General features: G+C 42.6%; 1 protein-coding gene across 1 annotated transcript in view; it reads right to left on the reverse strand.

Moving 5' to 3' along the window:
- Nucleotides 1-13,761: 13,761 nt before the first annotated feature.
- msh2 (mutS homolog 2 (E. coli)) overlaps nt 13,762-16,953 on the reverse strand; it is a 40,198-nt gene continuing 37,006 nt past the window's right edge. Inside the window, exons 15-16 of the mRNA XM_042333033.1 lie at nt 15,137-15,309; nt 13,762-14,404 (exon numbers count right to left, since the gene is read on the reverse strand). Coding sequence (XP_042188967.1) covers nt 14,234-14,404; nt 15,137-15,309 — 344 coding nt within the window. The 3' untranslated portion in view covers nt 13,762-14,233. The remainder of the gene's footprint in view (nt 14,405-15,136; nt 15,310-16,953) is intronic.

Raw genomic sequence — 16,953 nt, forward strand, 5'->3', positions numbered from 1 at the left:
TTTGAAATCAAAGCGGTGTTGTTTTCTTTCAGGAAATTTAAAAAAAAAGCAGGACTCGAAACGCTCAAACAACTGCCCCGTAAGCGCGTTGGAGCCGTTTTTGTATTTTGCGCGCGCAAAAAGGCAGTTCCGTTAATCGCAACGGATTGGAAAAAAGCAACTGCCGCATCCTTTTCCACGGTAAACGAGCGCAGTGATCCACCTGATACTTATCACATTGAATGCGTGGAAAGTGGATATCGTTTTCAATGGCAATGCGTAAGACGTTGGGCCAATAATAGTAATAGTAATAATAATAATAATAATAACCTTTGCATTTGATACAGCGCCTTATCACGTCTTCGAGACGTCTCAAAGCGCGTCACCGAATACACTGTAAAGTGGAGTGACTGTATATTTTGTGGGGCCTACTTAAGACGCACTTTAGCATAAAGAAAATAGTCAAAGGCCCAGCCACTCACGCATCGCCATTGAGAACAACATCGGAATGGGAGCAGGTTCCTCACCTATCCCGCCCCATTCAAATGGTGATGAATACCCAATTGACCCCAACATTATCACTTGTATGGTGAAACTAGATTGGTGGGCAGGATACCGGCTGTGGGGGGGGGGGGGGACAAATGGACAGCATTTTAGCTCCAGTTCAGATATTTTCTCTGCTGTTGCTGACGAAAATTCGCGTAAAATATTAATAATTACAGCCACCACACTATGAGACCTATATATATTTTTTAAAAACACAGACTTTTTGGTGTATGGTTTAGACATCTGTCCAGAGCCCACTGCAAACCCAACGGGTGGCCAACCCCTTACAACTGGAACATGGTACAGGAGAGACTCACGTATCTATTTTTCTTACGGATAACCTAGTGCTTGAATCGTGCTGCACCAATCGATGTAGGCAAGACGAACACTTGTGGCGAGTTGCACATTTCTACCAATGATTGTACTTTTATAATTCAATAAACTTGAAATTGAAGGTTTCCTCGTGAAGACTCAGAGACTTTTCAACAAGAGACGTGTCTTGTTAGTTTCCTCTCAAGCGATCAACGGATCACTGTGTGACCTGGCTTCTTACCTTTTCAAATGAATATTTTTCTTTATTTATTTTTCGTTCTTTTTTTTTTGCAAAATATATATTTCTCTCCAGTTCATTCACTCTCCTGCAAACCCACCTACAGTTTCACATTCCAGGGATGGGAGACCTCAAATGTTGTCAGACTTAAAGCTGTCACATTGAAGTTTAAGATCATTATTAATACTGTTACGGTTACGAAGGTCTTTTAAAGATTCAGTATGATCAGCGCAGTCGTGTTCAATATCATTCAGAACACCTGGGGGGATTAGCTAAACTCCATGTGATGCAAATCTATTGGGACAATGTATTTCAATATTATTTCATTGCATGGATACTCCTTCTAAGTAGTATTTAATTATAATTTAATTTAATCTAACGCTTGTCTTCAATAGAACAAGACAATGAGCAAACACACAGTTGTCTGCAGGATTCCACATTAAACACAAAATGAAACAGAAACAGACCTTGTGTATGTAAACTGAGAAGTGAACCAATGGACAAAAATTAGTAATTCCTCTCTTTAAAATAAAATCAACTGTGTTAACACTGAATCCGGATTGACTATCTGTGAATAAGGTAATGTAAAACATTGCTATTCATTGCTCAGGGCAAGGAAAGCTGGCAAACCTCAAAGCTATCTGCTGTTCTAGTACGTATCACACTTCAAATTGTGGTACATACTATTGATGAGGAGATCAAATGGTGGGAGAAATGCTGAGTTCTAAACTGTACAAAGAGTTGATGCGAATCGCAGAAGATCATTCATCATCTGTTGAGTTTCCAAAAAGCCGTCATCGCATCTAAAAGACTCTCTCCTTCCAAATAAATGAATACCGAGTTCTGATCGCGAGAGGGCGTAGACGGGATTGAGAGGTGATGCCTTACTCCCGAAATTAACGGTCAATTTATTTCTATTGGCATATTGCAATATCAGAAACAGATCTTGTGGAAATAGCAGCAGCAGCAGCACCCGATTGCAAGAGAGACGTAGGAATGTATAAGACCAGAAAGTATCCTTGTTGAAAAAGACTTGAGTTGCAAAACGTGAAAAGGAATGTACTTTGTTTTTGAATGAATGTTCCAATTTTCCACATTAAAACAAAACTTCTGCAGGAAACTCGGAATATGAGAAAATGTCTTTTGGGACCTTCCTTAATAATAATAATAATAATAATAATAATCCTTGCATTTGATATAGCGCTTTTCACGTCGGGAGGACGTCCCAAAGCGCTTCACAGAACACACTGTAAAGTGAATTGACTGTATATTTGTGGGCGAACGCGGCAGCCAATTGCGCACAGCAATGTCCCACAAACAGTCGTAGATTGAAAATGACCAATTTATTATTGTTTTTGGCTTTGGAGGGAATATTATTAGGCTCTGTGTGGAGTAAGGAAACTTACCCAAGGTTTCGCCCTCTGCCTGGAACTGAACTCAGGTCTCTCACTTGCAAAGCGAGTGCTCTAACCAATGAGCCACAGGACTCCACTACATTATAGAGCGCCTTTCACGTCGGGAGGCACAGGAGGCAAGGGACAGTGCTTTCTGCAGAGTCTGATCAAGGTTATTAAATGTACTTTTTAACGTCAGAAGCGCCATCCACCTGTCGACACCAAAGGAAAATGTTAAATAAGACTCCCGCGTTATCGTGTCCCTCAACAAATGTTGTAGCTGTCTAATTGCCTCATGAATCTGCTGAGACGATTTGCTTCTACTGCTCCCCTTAACAGTCTGTTCCATATGTTCACCACTCTCTGGGGCAAAACTAATTACACGAGCCTTGGCTCTTGCCAAATTTTGCCCCAAATTCTCTGAGATTAAGTACGCAAAATGTGTCTCTCCGGATACACAGCCATCCTCAACTATGCATACATGGAACTGGGCAACTCCCTATACCTCTCCGACCTGCTGCCTCCGCTCGACTGACTCCGGCCTCCTCCGTGTCTCTCGCGCGGCCTTCGTTCCGCCATCGGTGGCTGCGCTTTCAGCCACTAACCCCCCCCCCCAAAACTCTGGAACACTCTTCCTCTACCCTTCCTCCTCTCCCCATTTCCAGGTCTCTCCCGAAGACCTTCCTATTCGACCGTGCCTTACAGTTACCTCCCCCTCCTCGGAGCCGTGCCTCGCCACTGTCAGGTGCTTCGGGACTCTACCCTGCCTGAGCGGCGCAAGTTGTTGTAGTTGTTTGTTGTTGTTTATGGTGGTTTGGAGATTTGAGTATGGTCCACCGAATGCCTGCTGGCTCTAGCTCCTGTCTACTCTAATTCCACTGTCCCTTTTATATTATTCCTTTTAAAATCTTTATCCAATTTCCTTTTGAAGGCGATTACGCCTGAAATCCGTTCCTCTGTTGACATCGAGGAGTTAACACCGTAGACTTTCACTTCGAGGAAACGCGTCGAAATTGAGCTCAGACTGATGAGATCGGGAAAAAAATACCCACATGGGTCTAGATTTACTCTAATTATTCGGCAGTTTGCAGTTCAGCAAGTTCTGAAATACAGCGTTAATTTTGACGCTGATGTGCTCCACGTTCTTTAAGATCCACAGAAACCCAATTTGAAGGCTACCAATTGTAAAATTAAGGCTGAATCCAACATCAACAATTTGCCCAATTCCGGGCACTCTAAAATGTGACATAAATAATAATAATAATCCTCGCATTTGATACAGAACTTTTCACGTCTCAAAGCGCTTCACAGAATATACTGTAAAGTGAATAGACTGCATATTTGTGGGCGAAACGCGGCAGCCGATTGCGCACAGCAGCGTCCCCACAAACAGTCGTGGATTGAAATGACCAATTTATTATTGTTTTTTTTTCTTGAGGGATTATTATCAGGCGTTTGGAGCAAGGAAACTTGCCCAAGTCCTCTCGCTTGCGAGGCGAGTGCTCTAACCACTGAGCTACAGGACTCCACAGATAGATAGATTTATAGAATAAATCTAGGTGGTTTTTTTTTTTACCGCTCCAGAAAGATTTCCTCTGTTGGCTGGTCTTGAAATACAATTTCACATTGACACGACTCCTGTACAAAAGCACCCCTATAAATAGATGCGAAATGACCTATCTCGCTAAAAAGGTACTCGTAAGTCCCAGATAAATATCCCAAATCCTTCACATTAACGATGCTCAAAATATACATTAGCTACAGATTTTTTTTTTAGAATAGATTTCAGAATCTTTGTAATGGCCTTTCTGGGGCAATGCAATTTTACTGGATGCTGGGAGAGGAACCAGTGAGCAACAAATTCTATTAAAGACTGACGAATGGAGAGCAGACGCAAGCGAGGAGGTTGATGGCATTATTAACGTACCAAAGCACAAACAGATTAGCGGAGCTTTCATTCGTTCCCTAAAACTATTTATTCAACATTAACCACCCAGCGCAGTCATTGTGATTTAAATAGTCTCCGATAATTAAAGTCGGCCCACTGCTTGCCACTGAAAATTAACAACCCGTACGTAACATGCATTTGACACTGAAATGCGGAAGTCATATCTCTGCGATTTAAAAATAATAACTTGAGTTCTTTTATGTTTTTCGGTGTGTTCAGGCTCCGCTACTCTTAAGCCCTCGGAAACACTACCCCGCTATACAAGTACAAGTTGTTGTTCATAAAATTTAGACACCCATTTAACCCCTAAGTCCACCAGTGTTGTGATGATAATAATAATAATAATAATCCTGGCATTTGATATAGCGCCTTATCATGTCTTCGAGACGTCTCTGCACAGAATATACTGTAAAGAGAATTCACTGTGTATTTTGTGGGCGAAACGCGGCAGCCAATTGCACACAGCAGCGTCCCGCAAACAGTCGTGGATTTAGTGACCAAATTGGGTAAGTTTCTCCACCATCAAAACACCATTAAAAAGTATTTATTTATTTGACTGTGTAGGTGGCGAAACATCCTCCCAATTCCTCTCTCCAGGCTTGTCTGGAGAAAATAATTAAAAATAAATTGGTCGCTCAATCCACGTCTGTCTGTGGGACACTGCTGTGCGCAATTGACTGCCACGTTTCGCACACAAAATATGCAGTCAATTCACTTTACTGTATATTCTGTGAAGCGCTTTGAGACGTCTCAAAGACGTGAAGGGGGAGGACGTGAATGTTAGGAACTAAACATTTTTTACACGTCTCTGAAATCAGAATGGCAGTAACAGAGAAGGGCAGTTTACAACTCTTCCATTAAATGAAGCTTTCTATGGATGGGGTTCAAAAGAGGAACTCATCATCCGCTCGGCATAGACGTATAACTTAAACAAAGATTAATTTTTCCATCGTATTTAAGAACATTCCTGTATAGGATCCGAAATGTTTCATTCTTGTTCCGAGACGTATATGCACCACTGCCTTTGGCGTTCATTCCCGGTGTGTGGAACATATCACTCTTCACGTGGCAAGAATAATGATTCAACTGTAGTTAACACCGAGAGATCACTGAAGGACGCCTCTTGCCTGCACGAAATTCAGCACAGGCTTCGCACCTCAATGTGATGTGATGAATGTCAATGAGTGCCGCAAGTATCTGTCCAGAGTGAAATTCAGAAGCCTTGTGCGCTGCAATCCCAACTCACTGGGAGCTGCAAGAGCAGGAACGCAGTGCAAGCCAACTGCTGAATATCCTGCTGATGGGAAGCAAGACACGAGGCATTCAGGCCCAGATTTCCTGCACCTTCTAGCGTAAAAAAAGAAAAGTGGCTTCGTAGAAACCTTCAAAATTTCAGGATAGAAGCAGCCTATTCCTTCTAGCAAGTTTTATACCGGTTGCTTGCACCTTCCACTGGAGGTTTGGCCTTGAACGTCAATCTCTTACTTTTAATAATATAGTATTATATAATTAATGTAACAGTTTAATCCTTGCATTTGATACAGCGCCTTATCGCGTCTTCGAAACGTCTCAAAGAGCTTCAGGGAACATACTGTGAAGTGGACGCCCACAACACCCAAAGTTAGCCAAACACTGTGATTTTTGGCAAATTCAACTATTTATAGAGAAGATTTCAAAGACGTATTTTTCTATTGGAAAACAGGTCCCTGGGTGGCGTCTCAAATGTTAGTCATGTTAAACTCCTCTCATGAGCTCTCCTGAGGGAAGCCCATAATGTAAAATGGTTTTCCCACGTGACAAATTTCCCAAATCCCCAGCTGTAACTTGATATAATACAATACAAAGTTGTATTTGTACAGCGCCTTTCACGTTGGGAGGACGTCCCAAGGAGCTGGGCAGTCAGGGGTTTGGACCTGAGCAGGTGGTTGGGATCAGGGAGCAGTGGAGGGCAGGGTAGAGCAGGGGCAGGAGGGTAGCCAAAGCTCGGTCGAAGAGGAGAGTCTTGAGACAGGTCTGGAAGGAGATGAGGGAGGGAGCGAGGCGAAGGGACAGTGGGATGGAGTTCCAAAGGGTGGGGCCAGAGAGGCTGATGGTGGGGCGGGCCGGGCGGTGGGGGTGGGGGGGGTGTGGGGGAATGTGGACCAGGCAGGAGCCCGCTGAGCGGTGAGGTTGATACGATCACCCATTTGCTTCCGTCTCCGGGAGATCTGACTCCGTGAATGAAAAGTTGCGGCACTTTTGTGCCAGACACGGGGACCTTCCCTCTCGTCGGCGTACAAGCAGCAGAGCCTCGGACTACCGCGGTGCCTCATTCTCAGGCCACGTCCGAGAGCTTAGCACTGGGACCCTCCGGCTTAAAGAGAAACAACGGAACATTTATCCCCTATCATGTTCCCATTAACAGAATTCTTTCGGGTTACGAGAGATCCCAGCCAAGGCTTATTCAACCACAGAGTCCAACCTCGGGACATGAAATGCAATCTTCCAACGCTATTTATTCTCATTACTTCCTTAGTTACCATGTATTTACAGGGGTACCTGTGTCACTATAAAGCCCCACTGCACCAAACCGATGTCTGACATGATTTAGCAGAAACCAGGTTACACCAGGGTCTCGAGGGAGCAGAAAACAAGGTACATTAAAGCACATTACAAGCAAATCAATGGCAATTTGTAACACACGCAGCACTTAAAACTGCAAAGGAGGGCTTTTCGTTAATAAATACTAATCCTCAGGTAGTCCTGGGAGATTTAAGAAATTTAAATCCATGATGCATCACTGACACTTTAAGTGTATTTTTTTGATACCATTGCGCTCTCGATTTATGTATATATACATATATAAAAAAAGCCGTTTGAATCACGCTCCTGCCTAGTTCCTCCACTTTCCAACAGAGTTTACTGGATAGTTGCCTCCTCACAGCATTAAGGGGGATCGGTTGTTGTAGTCTGCTTTACTTCTGCTTTGCAGGTTCAAATTCTGCCCAGGCTGAGGGAATCAAAGGCTCTCTCTCTGCTGTTGTACGGACCCATACGTGGAATTGTTTAACACCCTCATCCGTGCCCTTAATGGGCATATAATCGCAGCACAAAACTGGTATTAAACAGGAATCTCGCTTTGAGAGCCATACAGTTGGCTGATGTTGGAACTGGAAAAATCCACACGTGTACAGTAGGTGATGGTCTCCTGAGGGAGCTGCTAGGGGACATGGATAAATATTTGGAGAAGATTAATATTAAGGTGTATGACAAACAATTAAGAGAATTGGATAAGATAGCCCCAATGGCAGAGCTAATACTAGCAGACACGCTGAGCCAGGCCAGATGGTCTCCTCCTATACTGGAAGATACATTCTAGGAACTACGGTAGAAACTCATTATAAAAATAGGGTGAAAAGATAGCGGTGTTTAGCTATGACCAGAAAGGAAGGTCAACTGTCGGTGGGTGGGTGGGTATGTACCTACAGACATACATACACACACACACAAATCCGGATATAGAACTTTTTTGAAATGGAAAAAAATTGGGTGGACGGCTCTGATATCAAGGCTTCTCAACCCAACAATCTACGTATTTTTGTAAGGCAATGTTTTGAATAATGAAAGCTAAAATTGAAGAGCAAATTATGCATGTCTGGCAAGAATACAATGTGCTCTGAAAATCCAGGAAAGAATTTATTATACGGATTAATCTCTTTTTTTTTATGGAGGATGTTCCTGGCATCTGTGCATGGAAGAAGTGCATGCCAACTACTGGCACAGCAGTGAGTAGGAACCTGGTTGATAGTCAATTGGCGGATCGCTTTTCCGGGGTTAATAATCCCTTCAAAAATAAATAAAAATAATTTGGTCACTCTTTCCACGACTGTTTGTGGGACACTCCTGTGCACAATTGGCTTCGCTCACAAAATATACAGTCAATTCACTTTACAGTATATTCTGTGAAGCGCTTTGAGACGTCTCGAAGACGTGATAAGGAGCTATATCAAATGCAAGGATTATTATTTTTTATATGGTGACTGCTTGCGAACAGGTTTCAAAGCATCTCAAGTAGCTCATTTTTCAGTAGACAGCTGAGTAATAACAATAATAGTAATCCTTGCATTTGATATAGTGCCTTATCGCGACTTCGAGACGTCTCAGAGCGCTTCATAGAATATACTGCAAAGTGAATTGACCGTACTTTGTGGGCGAAACAGCTGAAAGAAGCACGGACTGTGTCTCAGAAGTTTTGTAATGGTTGCCAGAGTCAATCATGAGGTTAGGTTACAGAACTTTCATCTGTTCTGCACATTGTTATTACTACAATTCAATATCCATTAAATATAAAGCACCTTTCATGTCGCTGTGTCTCAAAGCACTTAACATTGCTGGCTGGGCACTCGCTCTGTGAGGCGTTTAGGAGAGGAAAGATGACTGAAAGTGCTGACAGAGATACATTTTATGGCGGACATAAAGGGAAAAAAATCTTCAATCTTCAGGTTCATACAGTTCTGAGGTCTAAAATTTTTCTTAGCCTTAAGACTGATACTTTAACATTCAAGATCATAGATCTTTTTTAAAAAAATCTTAAACTCAACCTCAATTTGGAGGTCAATTTCCCGCAGTACTTGAAAGGCAACAAACTGCTAAAATATTTAAGAGTTTCCCAAATCCCTTAAGAGTTTCTTCACAAGAGTTATTTAACTTTGATTGTAAAAGACAGGGAGAACAGGAGTACAGCAATGATCCATCAACAGTAGTTAATGGGTTGTAAATCATCTCCTTGATAAAGGAACCATAAAATTATCTGGCTTTAAATAGGATTGAAGGTTATCAGGTGAAGTTGAGAAACAGATGACTAATTTCTCTATGGAACACTGCTCCCAGCACTACCAGATCGCGAGAATAGAACCAGTCTTGGTAGATTAATATGGTGTAATGTTATTTTTATATTCTTTCTTTTTCACACTCAATTACCTTTAGGAGTCGAAGAGAAATGTCAGCCCTTTAGATGTGGTTATTAATCACTCCTGTGAGATTAAATAGCACGAAACTCATTCAGCCCACTCAGAACACAGCTCGAGCCATCACGGTCTTTGTCCAACCCACAAGGAAGGCAACAATTACAAATTAAAGCTTTCGATGATTTAAAATTCTGCTTTATCCAGAAACCCTGAGTGCTAGCGTGTGACCTTGCTTCACTTGGGGGTAGACGATATTTGCCTCTGCGTCCAAATATTTGGGGGATTTCAATCGCACATCGGGATTGAGCTCAATCTTTGCCGATGCAGTGCTTCCAAATCCGAGGTGCCTTCCTTCAGATGAGTCACGTAACCAAGATCCGTTCTGCTTGTCCTTAGGTGGACGTTTGCCTTCAAGAACAATCACTTCGCTGGACAGTAATTGCCGCAAGATCCGTTGACATTTCAACGTGATAAGGATGTTTTATGTACGATTTGACCCCAGAATGGTTACTGCGTCACGTAGATAATTAGTTGCTGATCTGCGCATTGGCTCAACCCTGTTAGAAAATTGATCAAGAAGCCGATAAGTAAGGTAATACCTTGGATGTTGATTCTTTATGCAGCTTTACGTTAATTGGTGTCCTGTTTTTCTGCCTGCCTCAAGTTTAGTGTCCGCACTTCACTTTGCACCTGGTTTCGTTTTGTGACAAGATTAGAAAAGGCTTTGTGCAACTACTGTTACCCTAAGGTTCAGCCATCTGCTATGATTTGGGGGTTTCATCACTTGCCAATTGCAATCTGGAAACGGAAGCTCCTCTTGGTCTTACACCCCATCAGATTTCCAGCACGTGCAGCGTTTTGCCTTTTGTCAGTCCCTTTACGTTGCTTAAGAAAGTTCTAGTTCCGGCTCACATCAGCAGAGAGTGAATCCTTACTCGAATCGCTCACTGCGCACCATCAATCACTGTCAATGTACAGAGAAAAGGGAAACTCTATACACAACAACTCGCATTTATATAGCGCTCTTCACACTCGGACATAAACATGCTTTGGGCAATCCCTATTAATACCTCAGTCCACAGTCAGCACTGAGCTCTTTCTTGTAGCGGGTTTATATAACCTGAGATTAATTGCGAGTCCTGAACCAGTATTATTCGTATTCTACAAGCCACCAGCACACAGATTCATTGTCAACATCTCAAATGGACAGTGCATTATAACTCTCTGCTGCTTTCTCATTTTACAGTGCGCTCGAGTTCCTGGTTCTGTTTCGAAACCGCAAGCGTAGTGGCACACCATATTTTATTACATTTCGTGAGGATTTGCTCCCAGGTCACGTAATTAAAGTTGTATTACAAAGCCTGCTACTTGTCTGCTTACAAACTCTCCAGTTTATAATAATAATAATAATAATAATCCTTGCATTTGATATAGCGCCTTTCACGTCGGGAGGACGTCTCCAAAGCGCTTCACAGAACACACTGTAAAGTGAATTGACTGTATATTTGTGGGCAAACGCGGCAGCCAATTGCGCACAGCAATGTCCCACAAACAGTCGTAGATTGAAAATGACCAATTTATTATTGGTTTTGGTTTTGGAGGGATTATTATTAGGCTCTGTGTGGAGTAAGGAAACTTGCCCAAGGTTTCGCCCTCTGCCTGGAATTGAACTCAGATCTCTCGCTTGCAAAGCGAGTGCTCTAACCACTGAGCTACAGGACTACACAAATATGCAACGTAGAAGAGCCCATCGAGCACAGCTGACTAGGAAAACATTTGACTTGGAAACTCCATAAAACAGCACATTTGCACAGCAAACTGAATGAAGTCGAAGTTCCTTGAGTTGGAATCTAGTTGGGGTCAGGGTGCGACATATTGCTATTGCAGTTACCCCAATCAAGAACTAAAGGAAGCCTGAAATTGGCTGGAATTTTTCTTGTGGGTCCCTGATCTGCTAAACCTTGTATATATTATATACAATATATATTAATATATATATATATCAACCGTGTGGAATATCCTTGTGTTACATGCAGCAATTATGACAATAACTGAACATCACCAAAGTCATTATATTTGTTGGCAATGGTATTTCATCTCCGTCCTCAGTTCTTACTTTAATCAATGGATAGATACTGCGAACGTGAAGCACGATTGGCATTCTGAAAAAGAAATGAGAACAAATGGGTCCTTGTTCACCCAAGTCTCTTGTGGTTTTGCAAGCGGTTCGCAAGTTCGAGATAGAACCTTTTACTCGTGGCCTAGTTCTTCACTCTTACTGAGGTTTCTCGATTCTGGATTTCTTTTTTTTATTTGTACGAGATATATAAAAATCAATAAACTCAAATAAAAAAAAAACTCTCCTCTCAAGACAGGTGGTAAGGAATAAAATGAAACGGATTAGCACCTGTTGATGGATAAATGATACCAATCAGCTTCGGGGCAGGTTTCTGGGATTCTTCCATCAAAGAATTGATCAAACACAGAGCGACTGTCTCAAGGTTTATTTAAAGTATTACTGCCACAAGCTACGGGGGAAAACAATCATCACACTTAAGCATTTCGTACGTGTGAGCAATTCATGATCCCAAATGGTTCCCACAAGTGCTCATTCCAATGCTACAGAGTTCCAAGTAATCTTTTCAGTCATAAGGTTAAAACAAATTAAACCTAAGGAGGAGGGACTCGGTGATGGTTTTCCAGAGAACAGGGACAGATTCCTACCAGTTCATTGAAATCTGGGGATGGATGGATGGATGGATGGGGGAAGAGGTAACTAGAAAATAAAAACGTGCCAGAGTTTTGCTCTAATTTCAACTGTCCCGTTGTTACACTTCACTGTGGAGTCCTGTAGCGCAGCGGTTAGAGCACTCGCCTCGCAATCTGGGTTCGATTCCAGGCAGAGGGCGAAACCTTGGGCAAGTTTCCTTACTCCACACGCCTGGTAATAATCCCTCAAGCAAAAAGAACACAATAATAAAAAAAAAATCGGTCATTTCAATCCACGACTGTTTGTGGGACATGGCTGAACGCAATTGGCTGCCACGATTCACCCACAAAATATACAGTCAATTCACTTCACAATTCTGTGAAACGTTTCGAGACGTCTCGGGAGACGTAAAAAGCGTTATATCAAATGCAAGGATTAATATTATTATTCACTGCAATCCTAATTTGCATTGGAAGTTGGCATTTTTTTCAAGTTTATACTCGATTTGGAAAATACATTACTGTACAATGTTTCACGTTTTTGTTAAGCCACATACGTTCAGTGACAATGATATAATCTTTTCACGTTGGGAAGATGTCCCAAAACACTTCAAAGATTTACCATGAACAATTTTATTTGGGGGATTGTTGGCCAGACACCAGAGCGATTTCCCTCTCTTTGAATACCTTTGGAACGGACTCATCCGGGACTGGTGCAAATGTTCGTCAGGCCAGTTCTGTAAGGAGAATGCCATCATCACTGAGCCAGGCTGACGCACATTGACCGTTTGTCATTTGGTTTCAAAGGAGTACATACAGTACGTAGCCAGACAGCAACCAGCATTAGAGTATTACTTCCTGAAGTAGTGCAGTAATACAACTACAGCATCAGACTGCCCGAGTCTCTATTGAAAGGTCTAGGCTTTAAATATAAACAATTGAAACAGCTTACTTTATGTTGTTAAAAAGAGGCTAAGATACTGGCATCGACACAACTGCCATTAACTGCATTGGGACAAGGAGTGGATGTTGCTGAAATTGCTTTGCCCTCCAGTGTGAAATAAAAATGCACCATTAAGTTGTTATTTATCTTCGACATGAATTATGCCAGAGTCCTTTGCCAATTCACGGTCATAAGATACTAACGCTTGGAAACACCTGATTTGCATTTTTACAGGTTATAGAAAACAATCTCAAGGTCATTCTCCCCCTCCCAAACTCTCCCTCCCTGCCTGCTTTAGGGTTAGAAAAATCTCGATATAATTTGTTTTAGAGACAAACCATGACTTTATGAAATTTTGATCCGTTATTACATTAATTTTAGGAAATTAACGCAAACCATTAAAAACAAATAGCAGCCTTTTAGAACTGAACAGCCTCAAATAGTTCTTTGGTGTGAAGCCACCACCAAGAATTTGCAGCAGAAACAGAACTAAAAGGATAGTCAAAGAGGAAGGTCTTAAAATAGTTCTTGAAAGTAGTGAGAAGTGGGGGGTGAGTCAGAAATTGGAGGGTTTCCACAGGATGGAGTTCCAGAAAGTATGATATCACACTTCACATATGGTATAGACCCAGTAGACTTGCTCAGATTTATTTGTTCCTTCAGTGGATATGTACGCCACAAATGTGTTTTTCTTCGTAATGTCTTTCAACATATTCAAGTCATAAAACAAACCATCACCAACGAGTAGACTTTAATATATTTATTGTAAAAGTCAAATTTCAGTACAAAAAAAACAATAGAAATCCTTGAATTGAAATGTATTGAGGCTGCCTTAGGTCTGTTGTGCACAACTAGCAGGAACATCACATATTGGAATTGTATAGTATTTTTACAGGTCCAGTTTGCCCAGAGATTCGGTCATTTATGTGGCCACAAAACCCACTTTGAAGTTTTAGTTAAAAAAAATTAAAAGGTCGTGATCCCTTTTCAGACAGTAATTCCTCCGTTACCACAAACGTAGCCAACTTACCATTTGTAGGAACCACACAGTACTGTCTCAGAGTGAAGGGTTTGCCATCCCCGGGAACAACAGTGGGTTGCATTTCGCTGGGACGTATATTTCAGACTGTCTCATCTGCTCTTCCCAAAAAAAAGGTTGCGTTTACTCAAACTATACAGTACACCTGTGAAATTACATCTGACTTTAATACCATATTTTTATGGCACCACTTTGGATCTTGAAAGGATTCCTTGAACAAAATGGTTATTCTTAGCCAGGACTTCAGACTTCAACCTCACCAGTTCCCGTTTCATCTCTTCGTCAGACGCATCAGTCATGGGCAAGGCCTTAACATCTGACAAAAAGTCTGCAATGATCTTTTCACCGTCCTAAAACATAGGACAAACAAACAGCGCACAATGATTTCAGGTACCAACATTTCAAATAAATTTCAGGTACCAACATACTTCAATCATGTTAAGAGGCATTGCATAGAAATCAAGCCAATCTGCAATCAAAACATTATCTCTTAGGTGAGACAATATCTCAAAGCCCCATCTGCCTACTTCAGGTGGATGTTAAACATTTTTATAGCAACTTATCAAAATGAAATCTCGGAGCTCATTACACTAATTACTATAATGAATGGCAAATCGTTTTATAGGAAAACACAGCAGACATTTTTACATAGAGCAAAAAAACAGCACACAAGCAGCCAGGAGGTGAATGGGCAATTTTATCTTGTTGGCCAGTTCTTCAGGAGAAACATCCTTCTTTTTTCAAGTAGTATTACCGTAAGTAAGACAGGTAAGTGAGACCTTATTTCAAAGGTCTTATCTAAACGATTGCACCTCTATAATCAAGCACAGCTGCAGTTTATTGTCAGGCTAGGAGACAAGCTCAATCTTGATGTTGGGCTTGAACCCAAACATTCAATCCTGGAGGCAAAAACACTGCTATATGAACCGAGCTGACACCCAACTCTTGTCCTGGGTAAGGTCAGCATAGGAACACAATCTGTATCCTCTGGATCACATAGCTTTGTGCCATTACTCATTTGGCCACCAGTAGATCCCACAACGGTTTTAAAGGAACAGCAGCACACTTTCTTAGTTACAAACCTTTTTGTCTTGACGAGATTTCTTGGCTGCAGGGCCCTCATCAGAATCATCTGACTTCCCCAAGTTCTGAAACTCCTCCAGCTCCAGTGCCTTATCCTTGGCATTCTCGATGACGTGTTTGGGAAACATGACAAGTTCGGCTACATGGATCCCAAAGCTCTGGTCACAAACCCCTTTGAATGAAAGAGAGAGAGCTCAGGATACAAAAAAAAATTGATGTCACGATAATAATAATAATAATGTGCAACAAAGGAGGGGAAAGCCAAATCGCACAACACCAAAAAATACAAAGCATGGTCACTCAGTCCACAACTGTTTTGTGGGAGGCTGCTGTGCGCAATTGGCTGCCGGGTTTCGCCACCAAAATGTAGTCAATTCACTTTACAGTACACTTCTGTGAAGTGCTTTGAAAAGTCTCAAACAGTCAGGGATTAGGACCCAAGTGGGGGGGGGGGGGGGGGGGGGGTGGGCTTAAGATTAGAGAGGGTGGAGGGCAGAGAGGGTGGCCAAAGGCACGGTCAAAAAGGATGGGCTTGAAGCGTGCCTTGAAGGAGACGAGGGAGACAGTGAGGCAAAGGGAATGTGGGATGGAGTTCCAGAAGGTGGGGGCAGAGAGGTTGAAGGCCCGACCGCTGATGGTGGGGTGGGCCAGGCGGGGAGCATGGAGCAGGCCGAAGCCTGCTGAGCGGAGGGAGCGGACAGGTTAATAAGGGGTTAGCAGGTTGGAGAGGGCAACATCGTGGAGAGCTTTGAAGGTGAGGATGAGAATTTTGAAGTCGATGCTCTAGAGGGATGGGGAGCCAATGGAGCCGGGCAAGGGTGTGAAGGGGTCACACAGCCTGATGCGGGAGACGATGAGCTGCAGAGTTCTGGATGATCTGCAGCTTGTGGAGGGCAGAGTTGGGAAGGCCGACAAGCAGGGCGTTGGCATAGTCAAGCCTGGTTGTAATGAAGGCAAGTACGTGAGTTTGGGCAGCCCGAGTGGTGAGGAAGTGGAGGAGTCGGGCGATGTTGCGGAGCTGGGGGAAGGCAGCGTGGGTCATAGCATGGATGTGGGGGAGAAAGGACAGTTGAGGATTGAACAAGATGCCCAGGTCCTTGATTGGCTTGGTGAGGTGGAGTGTGATTCCGTGGATGCTGATGCTGCCAGTGGCTGAGGTGCGGAGTTGCTGGAGCGAGCCAATCAGGAGACCAAAATATCTAAAAGAGAGTACCTAAAAGGGAATATCTAGAGGATAAAACTGTATAGAGGGCAATGAGCAAGGAAACAGGAATAGCACAGTCAACTCCAATGGATGAGCTAGCACTAACAGGCTTGATGGTCTGAATTCACATCTACTCAGTACAAATGAATGAATCAAACTGATCAATTTTACGATCGCACCAGCCTGAGACTTGTAATTCAATGCCTGTATTAGTAAATAAACGCAACTCGGTTTTGACAACTCAATACAAGATTCAGGCACAACAAATGTCGAGCAAAACAGATAGCTGATAATCCCAGATGAGCAGGAGCTGCCTCAATTAGATTTTCACTTCAATAACCTCGGATTGTCCACTCTTCCTAGTTATCTATTTGAGACCACAGCAGGATGAGCATTCCCTGGGGATGGCTCTGCACACTCGCAAAGATCTCACTTTTACTGCAGCAGTGATTTTTTTGCTTAATGACTTCCCATATGGAGCTTAACTATCATTTATAATCTTCTGGTCCATGTCCCATTTTCTGCCTCACCAGTGTCATGCAATCGCTGCTGTTGAGAAGCCTCCTAAAGAGCCTGTTCTGCCTCTCCCAAAGCGTGATCTACCACTGCCTT

The sequence above is a fragment of the Callorhinchus milii genome, unplaced genomic scaffold, assembly GCF_018977255.1.
Source record: "Callorhinchus milii isolate IMCB2004 unplaced genomic scaffold, IMCB_Cmil_1.0 Scaffold3, whole genome shotgun sequence".
Lineage (NCBI taxonomy): Eukaryota > Metazoa > Chordata > Chondrichthyes > Chimaeriformes > Callorhinchidae > Callorhinchus > Callorhinchus milii.